Raw genomic sequence first — 23,817 nt, 5'->3', positions numbered from 1 at the left:
GGTTATGGTGGGTATAAGAGCATGAATGTGTATGTATGTAACAGTGTATGTAACAGTGTCTGTGAGAGCGAGAGGTTATGGTGGGTATAAGAGCATGAATGTGTATGTATGTGACAGTGTATGTAACAGTGTCTGTGAGAGCGAGAGGTTATGGTGGGTATAAGAGCATGAATGTTATGTATGTGACAGTGTATGTAACAGTGTCTGTGAGAGCGAGAGGTTATGGTGGGTATAAGAGCATGAATGTGTATGTATGTAACAGTGTATGTAACAGTGTCTGTGAGAGCGAGAGGTTATGGTGGGTATAAGAGCATGAATGTTATGTATGTGACAGTGTATGTAACAGTGTCTGTGAGAGCGAGAGGTTATGGTGGGTATAAGAGCATGAACGTGTATGTATGTGACAGTGTATGTAACAGTGTCTGTGAGAGCGAGAGGTTATGGTGGGTATAAGAGCATGAACGTGTATGTATGTGACAGTGTATGTAACAGTGTCTGTGAGAGCGAGAGGTTATGGTGGGTATAAGAGCATGAACGTGTATGTATGTGACAGTGTATGTAACAGTGTCTGTGAGAGCGAGAGGTTATGGTGGGTATAAGAGCATGAACGTGTATGTATGTGACAGTGTATGTAACAGTGTCTGTGAGAGCGAGAGGTTATGGTGGGTATAAGAGCATGAACGTGTATGTATGTAACAGTGTATGTAACAGTGTCTGTGAGAGCGAGAGGTTATGGTGGGTATAAGAGCATGAATGTGTATGTATGTGACAGTGTATGTAACAGTGTCTGTGAGAGCGAGAGGTTATGGTGGGTATAAGAGCATGAATGTGTATGTATGTGACAGTGTATGTAACAGTGTCTGTGAGAGCGAGAGGTTATGGTGGGTATAAGAGCATGAATGTGTATGTATGTGACAGTATATGTGTGAGAGAGAATGGACATGTGAGTATGTGTGTGAGAGAGAGGATAACCTCCTAATCCTCGACAACATCAGGGTGACTGGAAATCAAGAGCTCCCACAGAAGGGGACAGCGTTAAATAATATTAAAACCAATAAAAGAAACTGACTGACAGATGAAGTTTTTAACGCTTGCTTTGGCTTGAAGTGTACGAAATATCAACCTTCAAATGAAGATTTAGCCAATGAAATTCAGCAACAAAAAAGTCACTAAGCAGGTAAGGTAAAGAATGATTTGTTTTTGCTTTATTAATAAATACAGAACATATATTAAAATTATAACTTTTTGTTATTAATTAGAGCTACAAATATCACAAAATTATGGATTTTTCTAGAAGTGACACACCACCCGAGTTAATTTTGACACACTGAGCGCAAAAGGTTGGCCATCACTGTTCTAGGGTAGATCATGATTCCCTCTTTTACCTACTCTGCTACCTTCATTTTTCCTCTATTTGCACAATCCTCACCAGTTTCCTCTTTGTCCTTCTTTACATGTTCATTTTTCTATCTTTTATTCTTTCATGCTTCATTTCTTTTACTTTCCTACGTTCCCAGCTTACCCTTCAAGTGTATTTTACCAGTTTTTCTCCCCTATCCTTTTCCCTGATTTCCCCGGGTCCTTTATCTTGCCAGAATAGAGAGGACCCTGTGAAATGCTGGCAGAAGACTCATTGTGCCGGGAGTTGCAATGCTCCTGACCTGTAAATGTAGGCTTTGAGCAGACAGGGTACTGAATGAAAATCAGAGGGCTATATGTCCTGTCCCTTGAGATATAAAGTATACATTAGCCAAACATAAGATACTGACCAGTTCTGTTTCAGCTTCTCTTTGAAAACATTTTCCAAAGGTACATGAGAATCCAGGACTTCTGCTCGTCTGTTCACCGATTTGTGCATTGCCTGAGATCTCTTTCTGTAGGACTCCAGCCACCGAGCTTTTCCATGCTCCTTACTTCTTTTTTCCTCCAAAGAACATCTAAAAAGAAAAATGTTCTGTCACTGCGTAGGTTAGAGACATCACGGCGGTCTGTAATGACTACTGGCCAAGATGGATTTGGATTTTAGATTTAATTAATGCTTTCCCAAATCTCAGTACAATAGGTAGTTCTCTTCCCTAGACAGGGCCCTATTTACTAAGCATTTCTTCAATAGACACGTGCGCCAGTCCTCGCGGCGACTTTATAACTTGTGTGCATGTTATCAATTAGCCTGCATGTGTGTATATGTGTGCCTAATTTTAAACAGACGCAAATCCCACTTCTGCCACCTAAATCAGAAGATTTTAAAAGGGGCAGACGCCCACATCATTGCCAGTTTGTCCACCAGTTCACCTAGTTAAGAGCTAGGTCCACCAAATTATCCTGGTTTGAATAGCTTACCTCAGATCTTTAAAATCCCTCAGGTGGAGAGCGGTGACGTCACCTGCCAAGATGGCTGCGTAGGCACTCAGCTCCCCGCTCCTTCAGCACGGATCTCCCTCCCTCGGGGCGATTTTTGGACCAAACACTTACTAGATTGCTCATCTAGAGTCTTGAAATGACGGCGCCGGTCACACCGCGCAAAAAACTGGATTTAAATAGATTTTCATACGCGGCGGCGGTGGCCGCCGAGACACTGGAGGACGGAGGCAAAATGGCGCCGGGCAGCGCGATGGCTGAGGATCCGGGGCCGGAGGTGCAGCACGGAGAGACGGGGGTGCCTTCGCGACAGGAGTTTCAGAGGTGGTTCCAGGACCTCAGGGGGGACATGGCCCAAATGAGAGAAGAGCTGGGCGCCCTGCGTGAAGAAATGAAAATGGATATTCGTGAGTTGGAGAGACGAGCGGATGAAAATGAGGCGGGCCTGGAGGACTTACACACGGTGCTAGATGGGGTCCGCGACGAGCAAGGTAAATACCAGGAGGCACAGGAGGAGATACAATTGCATATTGAAGATTTAGAGAACAGAGCACGAAGGGTGAATCTCCGGTTTCGAGGAGTGCCAGAAGGTGAAGATTTTAGGGATTGCTCTCAGGTAGTGCAGGACATATGCTCTTCCATTTTGGAGTCGGCTGGAACTGCTAGCAGGCCACGTGAGGTGGTTTTGGAAAGGGCACACAGAGCTTATGGTAACCCGAGGAATAACATGCCCAGCGAATTTATTGCGTGCTTTCATAGTTTCCAGGTTAAGGAAAAGGTGGCCCACGCAGCTCGGACCCAGGGATCTGTAAAATGGAAGGACTTTCAAATAGAAGTTTTTCAGGATCTGGCAATATCCACCATCAGGAAAAGGAGGGAATTTCGTGATATCATCAGCATTTTGAAATCGCACAACCTGAAATACCGTTGGCTCTTTCCCTTCGGCCTCCAATTTACCATCAGCGGTACTGCTTCTAGGGTCCACAAGGTTTCCGAGGCGGAAGATATCCTGCGAGCGGCGGGCATGATCACATCAGCAACTTCCCAAACCACGAATGCTAACACCTCCAGCACTGCCAAGCCGTTGGAGAGACCGAGATGGAAAAGAGTGGACAAAGGCAGGAGACGTCTTTGCAGAAGATCAATCGGATCAGCGGACTTGGAAGAACCGGGATAAGCGGACAGAGTCGTAGCTTGGGCACGCAGGTTTTTCATCGACGGATCAGGGACTGTGTCTTATAGACTCAGGACTCCTAAGTCTCCGGATGCGTTATTACTTGGGAAACGATAGCAAGTTTGGTTTAAATGGTTAATTTGAGGTTGATTAATGGAGGGGGATCCTTTCTCGCCCTTTTATATAGCCTGTTTCCATGCTCTAATGTTTTATGTTTTAGGGTGAGTTGCTGGAGAGGGGGGGGGGGGGGTAGTACACTCTGGTTGTGATGGCGTCCAGTCTCTCCAGACGGAGGACCACTCAGGGTGAAGAGTGGCTGGAGGAGGTGTGGGAGGGGGTGGGGTGGGAGACGGGGGAGGGAAAGGAAGGGGTTGGCGGGATATGGGACAAGGGGAGAGTTGGGGTGGTAACAGCCATTGATGACAGGATATGTGAAAGAGGGGATTCTAGGAGATTACTTAAGGGACTCCAGGTACTTCTTTCTAGATCACCAGGAGTGGTGATAACACTCACGCATTTTCATGGGGACCTTTAAAATTACATCTATCAATGTAAAGGGGTTGAACTCTTATAACAAACGTCAATTATTCTTCCGAGAAATTTCTCATCTGAAGGCAGATATTATCTATAGCCAAGAAACTCATATAAGGAAGAAATATGAGCGGCTATTAACCATCAAGGGATATCAACCAGTATTGCACGCAGCTGCCTCTGTTCACCATAAGTACACGGGTGTAGGCATTTTTCTAGCTAACTCTCTAGCGGCTGATGTAGTATCGGTTGTCCGGGATGTGGAAGGCAGGTTTATACTAATTAAAGCTAAAATCAATGAGCGCCTATATACCTTGATGAATATCTATGCACCTAATACTGATCAGATTTCGTTCTATGAAAAAATTTCGTCTGTAATTAGTGAATGGGCGGAAGGCTATCTTATAGTGGGTGGTGATTTTAATTTAACCCGATACCCATATTTAGATAACTCGCAGGGAGGCGGAACTGGTAGTAAAGCGCCTAGAAGAGTGCTGAAGCGTCTCACTCAGGATAGAGGGCTCATAGATATCTGGAGATTACAAAATCCTACAGCTCGGGATTATACATTCTATTCCCATCCGCATCAGACTTACTCTAGGATTGACTATTTCTTAATAGACAAGGACCTAGTTGGATCGGTTAGAGATGTGGGTCTGGGTAACATTACGTGGTCGGACCATTCTCCCATTTGGCTCACGCTGATGGCAGGTGGGTGTCGAGCAGGCACCAAATTTTGGCGATTGAATGATAGACTATTAGATAACAAGGAGTTTGTAGACCATTTGAAGAAAGAGATAGTCGCATATATAGACATTAATGATGACGGGGACATATCTCCAGGTGTTCTTTGGGATAGCCTTAAAGCTTATCTTCGTGGGTTATGTATTGCACGGGCGGCCTATGTAAAGAAGGAAAAAGATAGAAAACGGCTGTCCCTTATGGGTACTATTGCCAAACTAGAGTTAAGCCATAAGCGCTCTCCCGATCCTGATACTCTCCAGCACTTATCCATTGCGAGGTGTGAATTACACACTTTGGAATTGGATGGTATAGCTTACCAATTGGAGCGGTTAAAACAGCATCATTTTGAATGGGGGAACAAGGCTGGCCGCTGCCTAGCTAGGAAATTGAAAGAAAGGGTTGCTCACTCTCAAATTACTAAAATTAAGGGCCTTCATGGGCAGTTTGTCTACACCCAAAAAGAAATTGGGGATAGCTTCAATCACTTTTACAAAACATTGTATGACGCTGAGCCCTCATGTACTCTACAGGAGATTGAGCTTTACTTACAGGACTTGCCCTTACCAACACTCACCACTGAGAGACGAGAGCAACTTAATGGGGAACTTAGGGAGGGGGAGGTCTCCCTTATCATTAAGGATCTCAAAACGGGAAAGGCGCCAGGCCTTGATGGCTTCACAGGAAAATTCTACAAAGTGTTTTGTGCTGAATTGCTGTCTCCATTGGTGGCTATGTATAATGATCTGAGGGAGGAGGGATCTTTATCCAAGGAGTCCAACACAGCTGGCATCACAATATTAGCAAAGCCGGGTAGAGATCATACCTTGTGTGGCTCTTACAGACCCATATCCTTGATTAACATAGATCTAAAAATTCTAGCCAGGGCTCTCGCTCTTCGCCTTGGGCGCGTAGCTCCGTCCCTGGTGATGAACGACCAGTCGGGTTTTATCCCCAATCGACTAGCGTCAGATAATGTCCGCAGAGTGGTGGACTTAATGTGGTGGGCGCAAACATAGCATACTCCAGCGGTCATGCTCACGGTGGATGCTGAAAAAGCTTTTGACCGTGTGCATTGGCCCTTCTTATTTAAAGTCATGGAGGTTCAAGGGCTGGGGGATTTTTTCATCAATTGGGTTAAGAAACTGTATGGTTCTCCACATGCTCGCATAAAGATTAATGGGGCATATTCGGACCCCTTTGAGGTTAAGTGGGGCACGCGCCAGGGGTGTCCGCTTTCCCCTCTGCTGTTTGCCCTTTCCTTAGAGCCATTTGCTGAGATGGTCCGTAGACACCAGGACATAGGGGGCATTCGGGTTGGGGACGCAGAATATAAGATCTCCTTATTTGCGGATGACCTGCTATTTACAGTGACGAACCCAGAGACTTCTCTGAAAGTGTTACTGGATGAGATGAATAAGTTTGGGAAGTTGTCTGGCTTCAAAATCAATGCTGATAAATCAGAATTGCTGAATATTTCCATGACAGATACATTATATAAGGCGGTGGGGAGTACATTGCCCTTCCGTTTTGCTAATAAGTATGTTAAGTACTTAGGGGTGCGATTGGGGACAAATCTGGATGAGTTATATGTCTCAAACTATGATACACTGATTTCCCAGATTCAACAAGATTTAGACAAATGGGACCGACTAGACCTTTCTTGGTTTGGCAGAGTGGCTGCTATAAAGATGAATATATTGCCCCGATTCTGCTATTTGTTTCAAACACTACCAGTGGCGGTCCCTGAAGGTGCCATGCGAATCTGGCAAAGGAAACTTTTTCGATTCATTTGGAAACGTAAGCCACCGAGGGTCTCACGTCATATTTTATACCGAGATAAAGCCAGGGGGGGACTGAACATACCCAATCTTAGTTGGTATTATACTGCGATAGTGCTAGGGGTAATAGTCAATTGGCACTGTTCCGGGGCATTAAAGCCATGGATACGGATAGAGCAGCATGTCGCCGGGGCTATGACACTAACAGATAGGGTCTGGAGTAAAGATGTTAGACAGGCGATCAAGGGCTCCCTTACACCTTTTACGCAGGGGGTCCTTAAACTGTGGTTTAAGTGGCGGAGTCGGCTTGCAGGTAATAGGGGAATGTATTCCCTTTCGTCAATCCTCTCCCATCCAGAGTTTGGTCCAGGGAAAGACACCATCTTTGCTCAGAGGTGGAGTCCGTTGAATCTTACGAAAGTTGGGCAATTTGTGTTAGGGACACAACTGATTCCCTTTACGGAACTGCAAGTGTCTCACGGTGTATTACAGGGGGATTGGTACCAATATCTACAGATTAATCACTTCCTTCGGGCTGAGGGAGCTCTTGCGGATTTGGGTAGTGGTAGATCCATTTTTGAATCAATTTGTGCGCAGGCACAGGCTCCGAAAAGACCAATATCCCGTCTATACATGCTTCTTAATAGTGGTCCCAAAATTAAAGTGTCATACCAGAAACAGTGGGAGATAGATCTTGGGGAAGTGCTGTCCGATGACGAATGGGAAAAATGTCACATGGTTATGGGAAGGAGCTCCATCTCGGCAGCTATAAAAGAGAATGGGTATAAATTGCTCTACCGATGGTATATGGCTCCTGACAGGTTACACCGCATGAATGCCAAATATAGTGCATTGTGCTGGAGGGGATGTGGACTGAAAGGGTCTTTTTACCATATGTGGTGGACTTGCCCTAAGCTTCTGAGTCTCTGGGAACAAGTATCCAATTTTGTCTCCAATATCGTGGGTGTGTCCCTATCTACCTCACCCAAGGGTTGTCTACTCAGCTTAGTAGAGGGGCAACTCCAGGATAAACAACGACAGTTAGTGCTGCAGGTATTTATAGCCACTAGATGTGAAATCGCGTATCGCTGGAAAAATGATGTTGCTCCCTCATTAGCAAATGTCCTCACACGGCTGGATAGGGTATATCAAATGGGTTATCTTACAGCGGTGAGGCATGATCGTGTTTTTAAATATCACTAGGTCTGGAATCCTTATTGTACATGGAAAGGCAAATAGAGCCTTGTTTAACTTGAAAAGGATGACATACTCTCCTTTGTCCCGGGGGGGGAAGTGGGAAGGGGGGATGTGGGTGTTGTTGGGTGGGGGGGGTGGGGTGGGGGAAAATGTTATAAATACTGATTGCATTTCTTTCTCTTTGTGTTCCGCGCTCCATTACAGAGGTTTCATGTGATGGACAATTTAAAAAAGTTAAATGGTCTCGATAACTTGAAGTACACTCTTAAAGCTATGTTCCCTAAGAGTCTATGTTGGTACCTTCGTATATGTACATGAGGGACACGTTTTTCACTCTGTGGTATGGCGTGTGTTATACACAGTTGTTCGTTTTATCTGTTTGATATGAATGCATAAATAAAAACTTTCAAAAAAAAAAAATCCCTCAGGTATGGCTAGTATTTTATTATTTTAAACCTATACCTCATCCCTAGCAGAAGTAAACTTACACAGCACTGGACCTGGGTCTGCAAGTATGTACATGCACATCTACTGACCACCCTGAAACTGCCATGCTCTCCCACGAAATGTGTGTGCAGGGGAGATATGCGAACATCTAGGTGGCCATGCATCAGCGTGACTTGTGCGTGCAGGGGAGATATGAGAACATCTAGGTGGCCATGCATCAGCGTGACTTGTGCGTGCAGGGGAGATATGAGAACATCTAGGTGGCCATGCATCAGCGCGACTTGTGCGTGCAGGGGAGATATGTGAACATCTAGGTGGCCATGCATCAGCGTGACTTGTGCGTGCAGGGGAGATATGAGAACATCTAGGTGGCCATGCATCAGCGCGACTTGTGCGTGCAGGGGAGATATGAGAACATCTAGGTGGCCATGCATCAGCGTGACTTGTGCGTGCAGGGGAGATATGCGAACATCTAGGTGGCCATGCATCAACGCGACTTGTGCGTGCAGGGGAGATATGAGAACATCTAGGTGGCCATGCATCAGCGCGACTTGTGCGTGCAGGGGAGATATGAGAACATCTAGGTGGCCATGCATCAGCGCGACTTGTGCGTGCAGGGGAGATATGAGAACATCTAGGTGGCCATGCATCAGCGCGACTTGTGCGTGCAGGGGAGATATGAGAACATCTAGGTGGCCATGCATCAGCGCGACTTGTGCGTGCAGGGGAGATATGAGAACATCTAGGTGGCCATGCATCAGCGCGACTTGTGCGTGCAGGGGAGATATGCGAACATCTAGGTGGCCATGCATCAGCGTGACTTGTGCGTGCAGGGGAGATATGCGAACATCTAGGTGGCCATGCATCAGCGTGACTTGTGCGTGCAGGGGAGATATGAGAACATCTAGGTGGCCATGCATCAGCGCGACTTGTGCGTGCAGGGGAGATATGAGAACATCTAGGTGGCCATGCATCAGCGTGACTTGTGCGTGCAGGGGAGATATGCGAACATCTAGGTGGCCATGCATCAGCGTGACTTGTGCGTGCAGGGGAGATATGAGAACATCTAGGTGGCCATGCATCAGCGCGACTTGTGCGTGCAGGGGAGATATGAGAACATCTAGGTGGCCATGCATCAGCGCGACTTGTGCGTGCAGGGGAGATATGAGAACATCTAGGTGGCCATGCATCAGCGCGACTTGTGCGTGCAGGGGAGATATGCGAACATCTAGGTGGCCATGCATCAGCGCGACTTGTGCGTGCAGGGGAGATATGAGAACATCTAGGTGGCCATGCATCAGCGCGACTTGTGCGTGCAGGGGAGATATGAGAACATCTAGGTGGCCATGCATCAGCGCGACTTGTGCGTGCAGGGGAGATATGAGAACATCTAGGTGGCCATGCATCAGCGTGACTTGTGCGTGCAGGGCAGATATGAGAACATCTAGGTGGCCATGCATCAGCGCGACTTGTGCGTGCAGGGGAGATATGCGAACATCTAGGTGGCCATGCATCAGCGTGACTTGTGCGTGCAGGGGAGATATGAGAACATCTAGGTGGCCATGCATCAGCGTGACTTGTGCGTGCAGGGGAGATATGAGAACATCTAGGTGGCCATGCATCAGCGCGACTTGTGTGTGCAGGGGAGATATGCGAACATCTAGGTGGCCATGCATCAGCGAGACTTGTGCGTGCAGGGGAGATATGAGAACATCTAGGTGGCCATGCATCAGCGTGACTTGTGCGTGCAGGGGAGATATGAGAACATCTAGGTGGCCATGCATCAGCGCGACTTGTGCGTGCAGGGGAGATATGAGAACATCTAGGTGGCCATGCATCAGCGTGACTTGTGCGTGCAGGGGAGATATGAGAACATCTAGGTGGCCATGCATCAGCGCGACTTGTGCGTGCAGGGGAGATATTAGAACATCTAGGTGGCCATGCATCAGCGCGACTTGTGCGTGCAGGGGAGATATGAGAACATCTAGGTGGCCATGCATCAGCGCGACTTGTGCGTGCAGGGGAGATATGTGAACATCTAGGTGGCCATGCATCAGCGCGACTTGTGCGTGCAGGGGAGATATGCGAACATCTAGGTGGCCATGCATTAGCGCGACTTGTGCGTGCAGGGGAGATATGAGAACATCTAGGTGGCCATGCATCAGCGCGACTTGTGCGTGCAGGGGAGATATGAGAACATCTAGGTGGCCATGCATCAGCGTGACTTGTGCGTGCAGGGGAGATATGCGAACATCTAGGTGGCCATGCATCAACGCGACTTGTGCGTGCAGGGGAGATATGAGAACATCTAGGTGGCCATGCATCAGCGCGACTTGTGCGTGCAGGGGAGATATGAGAACATCTAGGTGGCCATGCATCAGCGCGACTTGTGCGTGCAGGGGAGATATGAGAACATCTAGGTGGCCATGCATCAGCGCGACTTGTGCGTGCAGGGGAGATATGAGAACATCTAGGTGGCCATGCATCAGCGTGACTTGTGCGTGCAGGGGAGATATGCGAACATCTAGGTGGCCATGCATCAGCGTGACTTGTGCGTGCAGGGGAGATATGCGAACATCTAGGTGGCCATGCATCAGCGTGACTTGTGCGTGCAGGGGAGATATGAGAACATCTAGGTGGCCATGCATCAGCGCGACTTGTGCGTGCAGGGGAGATATGAGAACATCTAGGTGGCCATGCATCAGCGTGACTTGTGCGTGCAGGGGAGATATGCGAACATCTAGGTGGCCATGCATCAGCGTGACTTGTGCGTGCAGGGGAGATATGAGAACATCTAGGTGGCCATGCATCAGCGCGACTTGTGCGTGCAGGGGAGATATGCGAACATCTAGGTGGCCATGCATCAGCGCGACTTGTGCGTGCAGGGGAGATATGAGAACATCTAGGTGGCCATGCATCAGCGCGACTTGTGCGTGCAGGGGAGATATGAGAACATCTAGGTGGCCATGCATCAGCGCGACTTGTGCGTGCAGGGGAGATATGCGAACATCTAGGTGGCCATGCATCAGCGCGACTTGTGCGTGCAGGGGAGATATGAGAACATCTAGGTGGCCATGCATCAGCGCGACTTGTGCGTGCAGGGGAGATATGAGAACATCTAGGTGGCCATGCATCAGCGCGACTTGTGCGTGCAGGGGAGATATGAGAACATCTAGGTGGCCATGCATCAGCGCGACTTGTGCGTGCAGGGGAGATATGAGAACATCTAGGTGGCCATGCATCAGCGCGACTTGTGCGTGCAGGGGAGATATGAGAACATCTAGGTGGCCATGCATCAGCGCGACTTGTGTGTGCAGGGGAGATATGCGAACATCTAGGTGGCCATGCATCAGCGCGACTTGTGTGTGCAGCTTCTGATTTTAGCATGTGCAAGGCTTTTAAAATTCACCTTAAAATGGGAGAAAACTTTTAGGAAATAGGCCCCTAAATTTGTACCTGAGGTAATGGAGGGTGAAGCAATTTGACCAAGATCACAAGGAGCATTAGTAGGAAAAATGGGATTGAAAGTAATCTCCAAAGTTCTCAGCCCACTACTAAGTTACTCCTCCACTCCAGTTTCTAAGATCTGTACAGTAAAGAGAAAAAGTTCACAAGAGGAATGTCATAATGTCCTTATGACCTATTTTGTTACTTAATTGTGATTTAAAGATTTATGCTAAGATATTGGCTAATAGATTAAGTTAACTGCTCCCCTCCCTTATTTCTCCTGAACAAGTTGGCTTTGTAAAGGGAAGATCAGCGGGCACGCATATTGTTATTTTGATTACGGCTATTTCCTATTGTAAACAGAAAAAGATCCCCGCTATTGCAGTAGGATTTGATTTGGAAAAAGCCTTTGATAGAATTGCTTGGCCTTATATGTTCTCGGTGCTCTGGCACTTGACATTTTCTTATTCAAATGCCACCGAAGTGTAAGGGAAAGGTGAGGGTTTACCCTTCTCTACCTTTACCTTCGCCTATTCAGCAAGAGATTAGCCGCTACATGACCTCACCTGCACCAAGAATACCAGGAACCAAGGATACCGATGGTTTGAGCTGTTTGGGAGGGCAGCTCGAAACGGTGGAGGAGGCTTCCCTGAGCCCCAATCACAGACCATACAGGATGAGCGAAGGGAGCCCCAGAAGAACTACTGGTGAGGTCCTCAGCTCTGGCCCGCGAGGAAGGACTAGAGCCGGAGGTAGCTGGCCCGAGACCCGAGGAGGAAAGTGGAGAACTGGTTTCGACAAACCTCCTTGGTGGGGGAGAGGAACAGACTGAAGGCAGTGAGTCCTTTGGGATCCTAACGCACCCTGCTGTGGTCACGCTGGACACATTGTGGGACTTAATGGCTGGAATGGCGTCTAATATTAAAGGCTTGAATGAGAAATTGGATACTATTAATGTCAGAAACCAGAAAGATATCCTCCAAATCCAAAAACAAATTAAGAACTCTGGGACAGATTTTCAAAGGGATATGCGCGTAACCCCCGAAAACCTGCCCCAAGCTGCCCCTGCGTGCGCCGAGCCTATCTTGCATGGGCTCGCGGTGCGCGCAAGTCCCGGGACTAGCAAAAGGGGGCGGGGCCAGGGGCGGGGCCGAGGCCTCCGGCAGAGCCACCTCGCCGGGGGATGGAGAGCTGGTGCGCGCAAGTTACGCCTGCCCAGAGGCAGGTTCGGAGGGGAAGGTGGGGGGAGGCGGAAGGAAAGTTCCCTCGGAGGAATCGGAGGCAGGTTAGGAGGGGGATTTAGGTAGGGCTGGGGTGTGGGTTAGATAGGGGAAGGGAGGGGAAGGTGGGGGGAGGCGGAAGGAAAGTTCCCTCGGAGGAATCGGAGGCAGGCTGCTCGGCTCGGTGCGTGCAGGTTGCACAATTGTGCACCCTCTGCACGCGCCGACCCTGGACTTTATAACATGCGCGCGGCAGCGCAGGATTATTATAAAATCGGGCGTAGATTTGTTCGCGCCGGGTTGCACGAAGAAATCTGCGCCCGCGCGTACCTTTACAGATTTGTCCCTCTGTGGATAGAGTAAAAAAGAGAAAAAGTGTCCAGAGTTGAAAGCGGCTGTGGTTAGAGACAGAGACTTTCTCCAGGAGGACTGAATCTTTAGAAAATAATGCCAAGCATTTCAACTTACGATTTCTCACTTTCCCCAGGATGATAGGGGAAATACCATTAATAACAGTTAAAATGTTTCTTTTAGAGTCGCTGGGCTTTACTGAGATTGACCTATCAGTGATTAATTCATGTTTTTTTCTTTCAAAATGTAAAAATGTCAATAATTTGTCTGAATTGCCTTTCGAGGAGACCTCACGAGTTTCTTAGAAAATTTTACTTTACAGATTGTTGACTGGGGTACTTTACTAGTTACCTTTTCTAGTCTTGCAGCTTTAAACAAAATAAGAAAGAAATATTTCAGTAAATACCACATTAAGTTTTCTGATAAATGTGTGAAGATCTTTCCAGATTTAGCGATTACTACACAAATTCGGCAAAAAGGATGCCAGGAAGTATTAGCACTGGGTTTCTCTTTTACTTTACGTTTTCCTTGTAGGTGTCTGATAAGGAAACAGGAGGCTCTCTTTATTTTTTCCATGCCCGAACAATTAAAACATTTTGTGGAAGAAAGGAAACGAGCCCCTTCTTCCCCTGAATCCAGCTAATGAAGCAGGAGTAAAGTGCAGGTGTGCTATGTTATGTCTTACGTAAAAATCTATTTTTCTGATGGATTATACCTCATGCCTACATTATTATATGGTTTAATTTCATACAAAAAAGATATTGTATAGATCTTCAAGCAGGCATACCCCGACTCAACCAATACGTAGACTTCTCCTAAATGGACCTTTCTAAGAATCTCCACTACCTGCCCTCCCCCCCTCCCCCCTTGCTCTTCTCCTTTTCCATCTGTGCTCCTACCCTCCCCCCTGGAATTTGCTGCACTTCATAACCCCTGTACCACTTTCTCATTGTTAAAGATAAAGTTTTCTTAGTTTGTACAAAGTTTCTCTTTCTTTCTTTCTACCTTTTTCCTCCATAGCTATTTAGTTCTTTTATGTTATTATATATAATCTCAGAATGGTTTTACGATGCTTATATCTTACACCATTTGCGTTTAACTATGACATGTTATTCTGTTTATTGTCGGGCGGATTTTCAAAGCCCTGCTCGCGTAAATCCGGGCGGATTTACGCGAGCAGGGACTTGCGCGCCAGTGCGCCTGTTTTCCATAGGCCGCCGGCACGCGCAGAACCCCGGGACGTGCGTAGGTCCCGGGCTTTTCGGAAGGGGGCGTGTCGGGGAGCGGGACCCGATGGCGCAGCGTTTCGGGGGCGTGGCACGGCGTTTCGGGGGCGGGACCGGGGGCGTGGTCCAGGCCTTCGGACCAGCCCCCGGGTCGGAGCACGGCGCGCCAGCACTCCGCTGGCACGCGTAGATTTACGTCTGCTTCTCGCAGGCGTAAATCTACGGACAAAGGTAAGGGGGGGGGGTTTAGATAGGGCCGGGGGGGTGGGTTAGGTAGAGGAAGGGAGGGGAAGGTGAGGGGAGGGCGAAAGAGAGTTCCCTCCGAGGCCGCTCCGATTTCGGAGCGGCCTCGGAGGGAACGGAGACAGGCTGCACGGCTCGGCACGCACCGGCTGCCCAAAATCAGCAGCCTTGCGCGCGCCGATCCAGGATTTTATAAGATACGCGCGGCTACGCGCGTATCTTATAAAATCCAGCATACTTTTGTTTGCGCCTGCTGCGCAAACAAAAGTACGCAAACGTGCTTTTTTTTTAAAAATCTACCCCTGTATTTTCCTCCTTTCAGTTCAATATAAGCCAGTATGATGTGCCTCACGAATGTCGGCAAAGAAAAGTCTATAAATAAATAAATAAATAAATTTATTTTTGCTATATTGTCATGACCACATATTCTGTGCAAACTCTATTTTGGTTTGTATATGAAAATGAATAAATAAAGAATTAAAAAAAAAAAAGTATCTCCCTTCTTTATCACAAATCAGTTTCACATATTTTAGTTAATGGTGGAAGATCTTCTGCTTTCTCTATTAATAGAGGAGTGCGACAGGGTTGCCCCTTATCCCCTCTTTATATTCTTGCTATTGATCCCTTGCTCAGGAAAATACAACATGATAGTTACATTCCGGGAATCTTTCCTTCAAAATTACAGCTTTTGCAGACGATATTATGGTTTTTCTTATGGACCCTACACAAGCTCTGGATAAAGTTTTAGCTTTACAACAGACCTTTGATACCTTTGCAGGCTTAAAGATTAACCATGATAAATCTGAGGCTCTAGAAGTAATGGGCTCCTTGCAATGAAAATGGGGAGGTACCTTTCCTTTGAAATGGGTAACTTCGGCCATGAAAAATTTAGGAATTCTCATTCCCACAGATATTCAGAATTTGCATAACATTAATGTTTTTCTCCTACTCTGTTCTCTGAAGGCTCGAGTGAATCAGTGAAAAACACTTCCCTTATCCATTTTATTGTAAAACTCTGTAAACCGTTGTGATGGTTTCCGAATGACGGTATATAAAAGTTATGAAATAAATAAATAAAATAAATCATTTGGGTATTTGCCAGGTTCTTATGGCCTGGATTGGCCACTGTTGGAAACAGGATGCTGGGCTTGATGGACCCTTGGTCTGACCCAGTATGGCATTTTCTTATGTTCTTATCATGGGCAGGATACATTTGTTAAAGATAACAGAAATCCCCAAATGGCTGTACTTGATGCAGATGTTATCAATTTGTTTAACCCGTATGAATTGTTAGAAATAAACAATTGTATTAAAAGCTTTATTTGGAATGGAAAGAGTGAAGTTTCCCCTTCAAATCCTGATGCAACCTCTTCAAACTGGGGGCTTAAATTTATCCCAATCTAAAACATTACAATTTAGCTTGTATGCTCTGACATCTCAGAGACTGGATTTTGGGTACCTCCTTCTCTTCCCCTAGAGAATATTTGCAGGAATGGTTTGGAGGTATTTCTTTGCTCTCTAACCTACAGTTACCAGCCTCTCTTATTCCACAGCATTTCAGACATTTTCTAACAATCTCATCTTGTCATCAGACATGGGGATTTCCATGTAAATTATTGGGGTTCCCAGAGAGAATAACAGCATATTTAACTATTTGGGGCAACCGTCAATTTCCTCCGGAAACGGACAATGGGATTTTTAGAACCTGGCAGGCCAAAGGCCTCCACAGTATTAAGCAAATGTTTCTTGGTACGTCCAATACATTGTGTAGCTTTCAGGATTTGCAGTATAAGTTTCATCTTTCTAGTAAAGATTTTTATGCTTACATGCAACTACGACATTATGTTTTAAGTCTAAAGGACAAAACTCCTTTATTTGGGGCAGCCAGTGCTTTAGAGGAAGTGTTGTGGGGTCACTGATCACCGCAACTTTCATGTGCTATTTTTTTTTTAAAGGCAATTCGCAAAATACAATACCAAGATGTATTTTCCCAACTTTTGCCACGATGGTCTAAATAGCCAGAGATCCAGTTGTCACCTGATGATCTTCTTTACTTTATTAAACATATTCTGGAAATTTTGAAGAATGTTTTATTGCAAGAAATGCAATACAAGTTTGTCTGGCAATTTTATGTAGCGCCTAACAGAGCTTTTAAGGCGACTTTGGCTCTTCTCCTCTCTGTTCCAAGTGTGGTGAGGATGCTAGTGATTATCTATACAGCTTCTAGACATGTGAACAGGTCAAAACTTTTTTGAAAGATCTGCAAACACTCTGTTCGCAGATACTGGGTCTTCCTCTACCTGGTGAACCAACATTTATTTGGGCTTTTTGAGTGCACTTTCCCTAATCTAGCTACCTATCAATTATTCTCAGATAAAGCTGTTGAGCCCGTCGGTCGCAGACAGCTGCGACCGCTCTGCCTTACCACTTTCCCTCCCCTTTCCCTCTCTCTGGGCAAGATCGCATGACGTCAGTACCTCCGGGTATAACTAGCCTCCGCTTCTGATACCAAACTGAGTTAGCAAAGACTTCGCTTCGCTACTCTGCCTGCTCTAAGCTGCCAGCTTAGATGCCTACTTCGCTAAGGGCCTCACTCCAGCAGAAGCTCTAGACACCCACTCCACGGGGGTCTCTCACTTCCAACTCCCTTTGGGCTCCTCACTAATCTAGACAACCGCTCCTTGGGGGTCTTTCCTCTTATTGTTTTCCAGGATATTGGATCATTGGGTACTAGCTCCTCGAGGGCCTCTCGCTTCATATCCTGCACCACGGACCTTCAGTCCCACCATTCCACCATCAGGAAGATGCCTTCACTCTGTGAGTACCTCTACGAACCGGCGCTCCAACTCCACCCACCAGCTGTGGCATTGTCCGCCGTGCGGGCTCCTGCCTATCGTGAACATCTGGGTGAGACTACACTTCTGAGCCTGTTCAGCGTATTGGCACCTCGTGGATCAGTGCCTTACCTTCCTGCATTTCCATCTACTTACAGCAGTACAATAAAGACTCTATTCATTCTGTGTCTGCTAAGTGTGTCAGCCTATCGCAGTGGTTCCCCACGGGGCCCCTCCCTGTGGGCGGAGTCATCTCCATTGCGACCAAGGGTCCACAATGCCTCAAACACAACAAAAGCAGGCTAATAAAACTATTCTTTCCAACTGGATTGGGCAAACTAGCCCCAACATGACACAATGGGAAAATAGAATGATACAACTTTTAACTTTAGAGTATCTTTCCAAGAAGACAATGTCTGCAAAAAAACAGAAACTGCTCTTATTGATATGGCAGCCATTCTTAGACCAATTATCATCTGATTTTCGTAACTCCTTATTGTTGCTTTAGACATTTGTACTCATTTCCTTAAATAATGTTTGGAACTTATAGGATGTACTCTTTATTATTGTATCATCATCATTTATTATTTTAATGGCATTTTCTCTCATTTTAATTTATTAGGTATTTTGTATAAAGAGAAGGGGAGGGTTCTGGGGTGAGAATATGAGAATACTGGCTTTTTATCGCACTGTTGGCACTCTTGTTACAAATAGTTTGTTCAATATGTCTTGTTACGACTGACAGTTGGAAATGTTTGTTCTTGTTCTGTTTTGCGATTGTATTCTCTAAAAATTGAATAAATACAGTGATTAAAAAAAAAAACACCAGAGAGAAGAAGAAGCAGGGAGAATCATGACCATCAAAATCCACAACATCCTTATCAGAAGCACAATCCTCATCGGAGCTCCTTGTACCAGGGCTGCATCGTCCTGATCCTGCATCACCAGATGCATCGTCCTGATCCTGCATCACCAGATGGCACCAGATGGCACCAGATGGCATGACACAGAACTGCATTTTCCTTTCCCTCCGACTTAATATCATAGCGATATTAAGTCGGAGGACCCGAAGAGTAAAAAAAAAAGTAAAAAAAAAAAAAATTTGAATTCAGCCCGCGGCTGTTGGGCCGAAAACCGGACGCTCAATTTTGCCGGCGTCCGGTTTCCGAGCCCATGGCTGTCAGCGGGCTTGAGAACAGACGCCGGCAAAACTGAGCGTCAGCTGTCTAACCCGCTGACAGCCGCCGCTCCGGGCTCAAAGGAGGCGCTAGGGACACGCTAGTGTCTCTAGCACCTCTTTTTACCGCTGGGCCTAATTTAAATAAATTAACTTACTATATCGCGCACACAGGAGAGTGACCTGTGCATGCGCCGGGACGCGTTTTTTACTGTATCGGCCCGTAAGTGAGTTGCCACAAGATAAGCAGTGTGTGGGTCCCAGCTGCAGAGACAGATTGTAACAGCCAAGATTTCCCTCACAGACCAGATACCTCCTGCACAAACAGTGGTGAGATTCTGGGTTTTCTCCTTGCTCCTATTTGTGGGCAGATGGATAAGCTTTTTAGTTATTTTTACATGCAAGTTTAGGATAATATGACATGCTATTGTCTTGCTAATTTTCTAATAACTGCTAAGTTCATAACCACAAAGTATATTCCTTCATACCATTCTCTAGTAATAAATCCTTTCCCTGACCATTGCCAAGTTGTTGTGATAACTTCTGGTAATAAACCTAATATATCCCTATAATAAAAATTTCCTTATCAAAGACAAACGGCCTTGTATGACTCTGATCTAATCTTTGATGGAGTGGAGTATATGATAAAGAAAGATAAAATTAAAAGAGAAATTAGATGGAGGTAGAAAAAAGTGAGAAAGGGATTAACCTTTTAGGATACCGAGATGTTGGCAATAGGGTTGCACTCACCTGATAGCAGAATCTCGCCTTTGTGCACTATCTGTAATATATACTGGAAGGGTGTTAGGGGAAAGTGATGAAAGACCAGTCACTGTGTGACTTTTCTTCAACTTGTACTTGGTAGGATGATGAAACCTCTGCAAATAAAAAGAGAATCTAAGCTTTCTGCAAACATGTGAGAAATTTATAAAACAAGAGGGTATACCTTTCAAAGCAACACTTCCACAATTGTCATCCTCTCAAGAATAAAATTATGCTATTCCTCAGTTTCAGCCTGGAATAAAAATATGTATCATTTATCAGTGTCTGGTTTAGAAAGTGACAGGTTACAAACATAAGAAGTTGCCATACTGGGTCAGACCAAGCATCCTGTTTCCAGCAGTGGCCAATTCAGGTTACAAGTACCTGGCAAGTACCCAAACAATAAAAAGGTAGGTTATAGCCTGAAAGCATTGTAGACCGTTGTGTAGAGCATTATAGCTGCCTGTATATGAATGCCTGCTATATATGTATGGAACACTGCTATTTCAAGGAAGGAACTGTGTTGTTGACATAACAGATACAGGAAAGCAGTAAAGATACTGTTTTTGCATGTTTGCCTGACCACTTGGTTGTTTTGGGTTATCTTGCAGTGGCCAGGCAAGTCAGGGTGCCAGCAGCATCCGTCTCAGCAGTCTTAAGACTTTCTACTTCAGGGGTTCCCGACTTCAGGGAACACAGACCCCTGTTCAGATTCATAAAGTTTCACGTACTGCCCACACACTTCTCTTTCATTTTTGCACGCCATAACAAAAGAAATATTGATATGCACTCTAGATTCATTCATAATGTATACAACTTTGATCTAAACTGAATATTCAGGGAGGACAATTTCCAAAGCTATTTAAAAATTGCCCTCATAACTGAAGATTGAGGCCATTCCACCTTCCTGTTGCGTCGGAGGTGGACCCTTGGGCTGAGGTGGGGTTGACACAACCCATAGGAAAGGACCTCCGGGTCCCCACCATCAGCAGGTGGAGTGGGCTGAAGCCAGAGGCCACTGGAGCTTCACCTATACCAGCCCTCGTTCCCTGCAGGCTGAGCCCTTGGGTACCGGGGCCGGCAGGACTTAGGCGCGGGTCTCTCAGAGAAACCAATCCCAGAAGGAAGAAGGTCGGAGTGAAATCAGACGTACCAGAGGTCAGGGCAGGCAGCAGACGAGAGGAACCAGGCACAGTACAAGAGTCGGGGCAGGCGGCAGACAAGCAGAATCTGGAGATGAAGCAGGGTCAGATCCAGGAGAGCAGTCCAAGGGGGCGAGGATCGAGGACCGGGAGCAGGAAACAGGAACGCGGGAACCAGGATGCAGACAACACGCACTCAGAAGAGTAGGACCGTTGCCAAGGCAAGGTCCTGTTAGTCAGGCAAGGGTTAAAGTCCCCGTGCTCTCATCTACACCCTCCCTTCTCTGTCCCCCTTGACTTGGTTTTTCACTATAAGCGGATGAGCCCCCGCTTGAACCGGCTTCTACCTAAGCTTACACCATTCCTCTTCTCCCTCCCTCCTGTGTTACCCTTCCCCCCTCCATTCCCTACCTCTCCCCCTCCCCTTCTCACCTCACCTCTCCCCTTCCCTGAACTATTGTTATTTTATATTATTCCCTATAATTGTACATTTTGTATATACCTGCAATCTTCGCTTACAATAATTTACTAATCTAATTTTATCCTTCTGTCACTTCTTCCCCCCTTTTTTCTCTGCTTTTACTATCTTGTAATCATGTTATTCTAATTTTAGTTTATGTTTTATTTCCCCTTCCTTTCCTCTTGCTCTAGTTATTATGTTCCAATATTTTTTAATTGTATTATGTTAAACCTGTTCGATGTAAAGCGCCGTCACTGGCACTAGTTTCTTGTTACGCTGTGAACCGATGTGATATCTTTGATGAATGTCGGTATATAAAACCGTTAAATAAATAAATAAATAAATAAATAAATAGTCCCTCCCATGACCCCACCGTCATCGGTGGGGTCATGGGAGGTTTTCCCACCACTGGCCCTTTACGAGCCATGAGGGATTGTGCGCGCATACCTTGGGGAGCCGGAGTGATGCTGGCATTGGGAGGGGTGCGACCGGAGAGGATCGCGTGGCCTGGAGGCACGCCGGGGCAGCTTCCCTAGGGCCGGAGGTAGGGTTGTCCGTCGCAGTCTCCCGTGGAATTTTATTTATTTTTAACTAAATACTGCTTTATTTGGTTCCTCCTATTGCGACAATACTATTATGAGGAATCACAGAAAGCAGGATTTTTCTTTTTTTTTCAATGTGCTCTTGAGTGTGGCTTACCTTTATGCCAGTACTGGGCTGGTGTAAAATTTGCTGTGATTAGCTAATAGCCTCATTTACATGAATTTACAAGTAATGAGCGTTATTAGCTATGTGTGATTTGGATATGCTGATCCCTGTATTGGATCGGGGGTTATGGACGTGCACAGTATTGCTTAGGCCTCATAGATTGTTGTGTATAATATATCTGTTTATGATGTGTTTGCCATTGATGTTTATAAGGGTATACTGAATTTTTGTATTATATTATTCTTTTGTGTAATGTACATCACCCATTACTTGGAAGTAAATAAATAAATAAAACAAAGAGAGCCTACTTGTATAAGAAGAAGAAAGAAAGTGAATTCTTGAAGGAAATGGCATGCTGGTGGTGCTCACCTTCTGCCCCTCCTTACTTTCTCTCTGCTGGAAGCGAAGGTTAGACGTATGTAGGCTGAATGGTTTGTTCCGAGTTGCTTCTTTGATTTCATGCTTCCTCATTGCCTCTCTCTGAAATGCCCAGTAAAGCAATTTAAAGTCAGGTACTTCTTGGTTGATTTTGGGTCGAAACTGGAAGTTCTCCTGCAGAAAGCCCATTTTTTCTTGCTTTGTTTTCAGAGATATGCTGGTATCAGAGTTTTTCATTCCCCTACAAATGTCAATTGGGGCAGAGGATTTTTGTAGCAAATCCTTGGCTCTCATCTGAATGCGGATTCTCCGGTACAGTTCAGCTTCTGTGAAAAATACAGATTAGAATGAAGGAGAGAATACAGCAGTGTAAAGTTACAAATGGTTTGCAATCTAACAAGAAATTCCTGCCTCACAAATAGGTTTGCCAATCACAATTAGATCTATTCCTAGAGCTTTCATCAAGGAGATAGTTTTATAACAGTCTACTTAAATTTGGCAGCAAATTTGAAAATCGGTTTAACTTATACACAAAGTGAACTTGCATGTCTAAGTCTGCATTAAAAATTATCCCCTTAAATTTATCTGCACACAATTAAATTTGCTATCTATTTATTTGTTTTAAAACTTTTCTATACTGTCATTAAGCTAGGTACCATCACAAAGGTTTACAATAAGGCACAAATATTAATATTGGAAAAAATCTTGAATTCTATCCACTAAACAGGTGCCAATAATTTACGGTAACATAGTTTGTTATAATTGCTCATAGGTGGGTGTGATACATCCTGTCCATTCTTATCAGTGGCAGATTTAAAGTAGATAACTTATAGTATCTTATTCTTTGGTGGTGAGCGAAAATATATAAAAATAAAATACATATCCGTATAGATTAGGGTAGTGTGCGAGGGTGTTCTGCAGATCGCCTCCCATATTCCTTGTGTTCTACTCTCCTTTCTCTTTGTTGTACGCTTGTTTAAATAACCATGTTTTTAAATTTTTTCTGAAGGTTTTGATGTCTCTTTGTAAGCAGATCTCGACAGGCATGGAGTTCCATAGCATAGGTCCTGCTAAGGAAAGCGCTCTTTCCCTTACTTGGGTTAGTCTTGCTGTTTTGATTGAGGGAATGGTTAGTAAAGCTTTATTTGCTGATCTCAGGTTACTGTGAGGGACGTGTACACGAAGGGCAGTGTTCAGCCGTTCTGCTTTTTCATTATGTATTAATTTATGTATGGTACATAGGGTTTTGTATTGTATTCTTTGCTCAATGGGTAACCAGTGTAGTTCTGCTAGGGTTTCAGTGATATGGTCTCTTTTACTTTTGCCAGTTAAAATTCTTGCGGCCGTGTTCTGTAGTATTTGAAGTGGTCTAATCGTGGTGTATGGTAAACCAAGCAGGAGGGCGTTACAGTAATCAGTGCTAGCAAAAATTAGAGCTTGTAGCACTGAACGGAAGTTATTAGTTGTTAGTAGTGGTTTTAGTCTTCTAAGAGTCATGAGTTTGGCATATCCTTCCTTTACTTTTAAAGATATGTGTTGTTTCAGGTTAAGCTCTGTGTCAATTATCACTCCAAGGTTTCTTACTTTCTCTGCTAATTCTATTTTTTGGTTGTTTTTGAGTGTGATTGATTTTGGATGAT

General features: G+C 45.5%; 1 protein-coding gene across 1 annotated transcript in view; it reads right to left on the bottom strand.

Annotated features, from left to right (window-relative positions):
- FAM161B (FAM161 centrosomal protein B) overlaps nucleotides 1-23,817 on the bottom strand; it is a 114,606-nt gene that overhangs the window by 59,509 nt on the left and 31,280 nt on the right. The window contains exons 5-7 of the mRNA XM_029598450.1: nucleotides 22,169-22,503; nucleotides 19,478-19,605; nucleotides 1,770-1,937 (exon numbers count right to left, since the gene is read on the bottom strand). Coding sequence (XP_029454310.1) covers nucleotides 1,770-1,937; nucleotides 19,478-19,605; nucleotides 22,169-22,503 — 631 coding nt within the window. The remainder of the gene's footprint in view (nucleotides 1-1,769; nucleotides 1,938-19,477; nucleotides 19,606-22,168; nucleotides 22,504-23,817) is intronic.

The sequence above is a fragment of the Rhinatrema bivittatum genome, chromosome 4, assembly GCF_901001135.1.
Source record: "Rhinatrema bivittatum chromosome 4, aRhiBiv1.1, whole genome shotgun sequence".
NCBI lineage: Eukaryota > Metazoa > Chordata > Amphibia > Gymnophiona > Rhinatrematidae > Rhinatrema > Rhinatrema bivittatum.
Note: the sequence above shows the minus strand (reverse complement) of the source record. Positions and strands in the feature narration are given on the sequence as shown.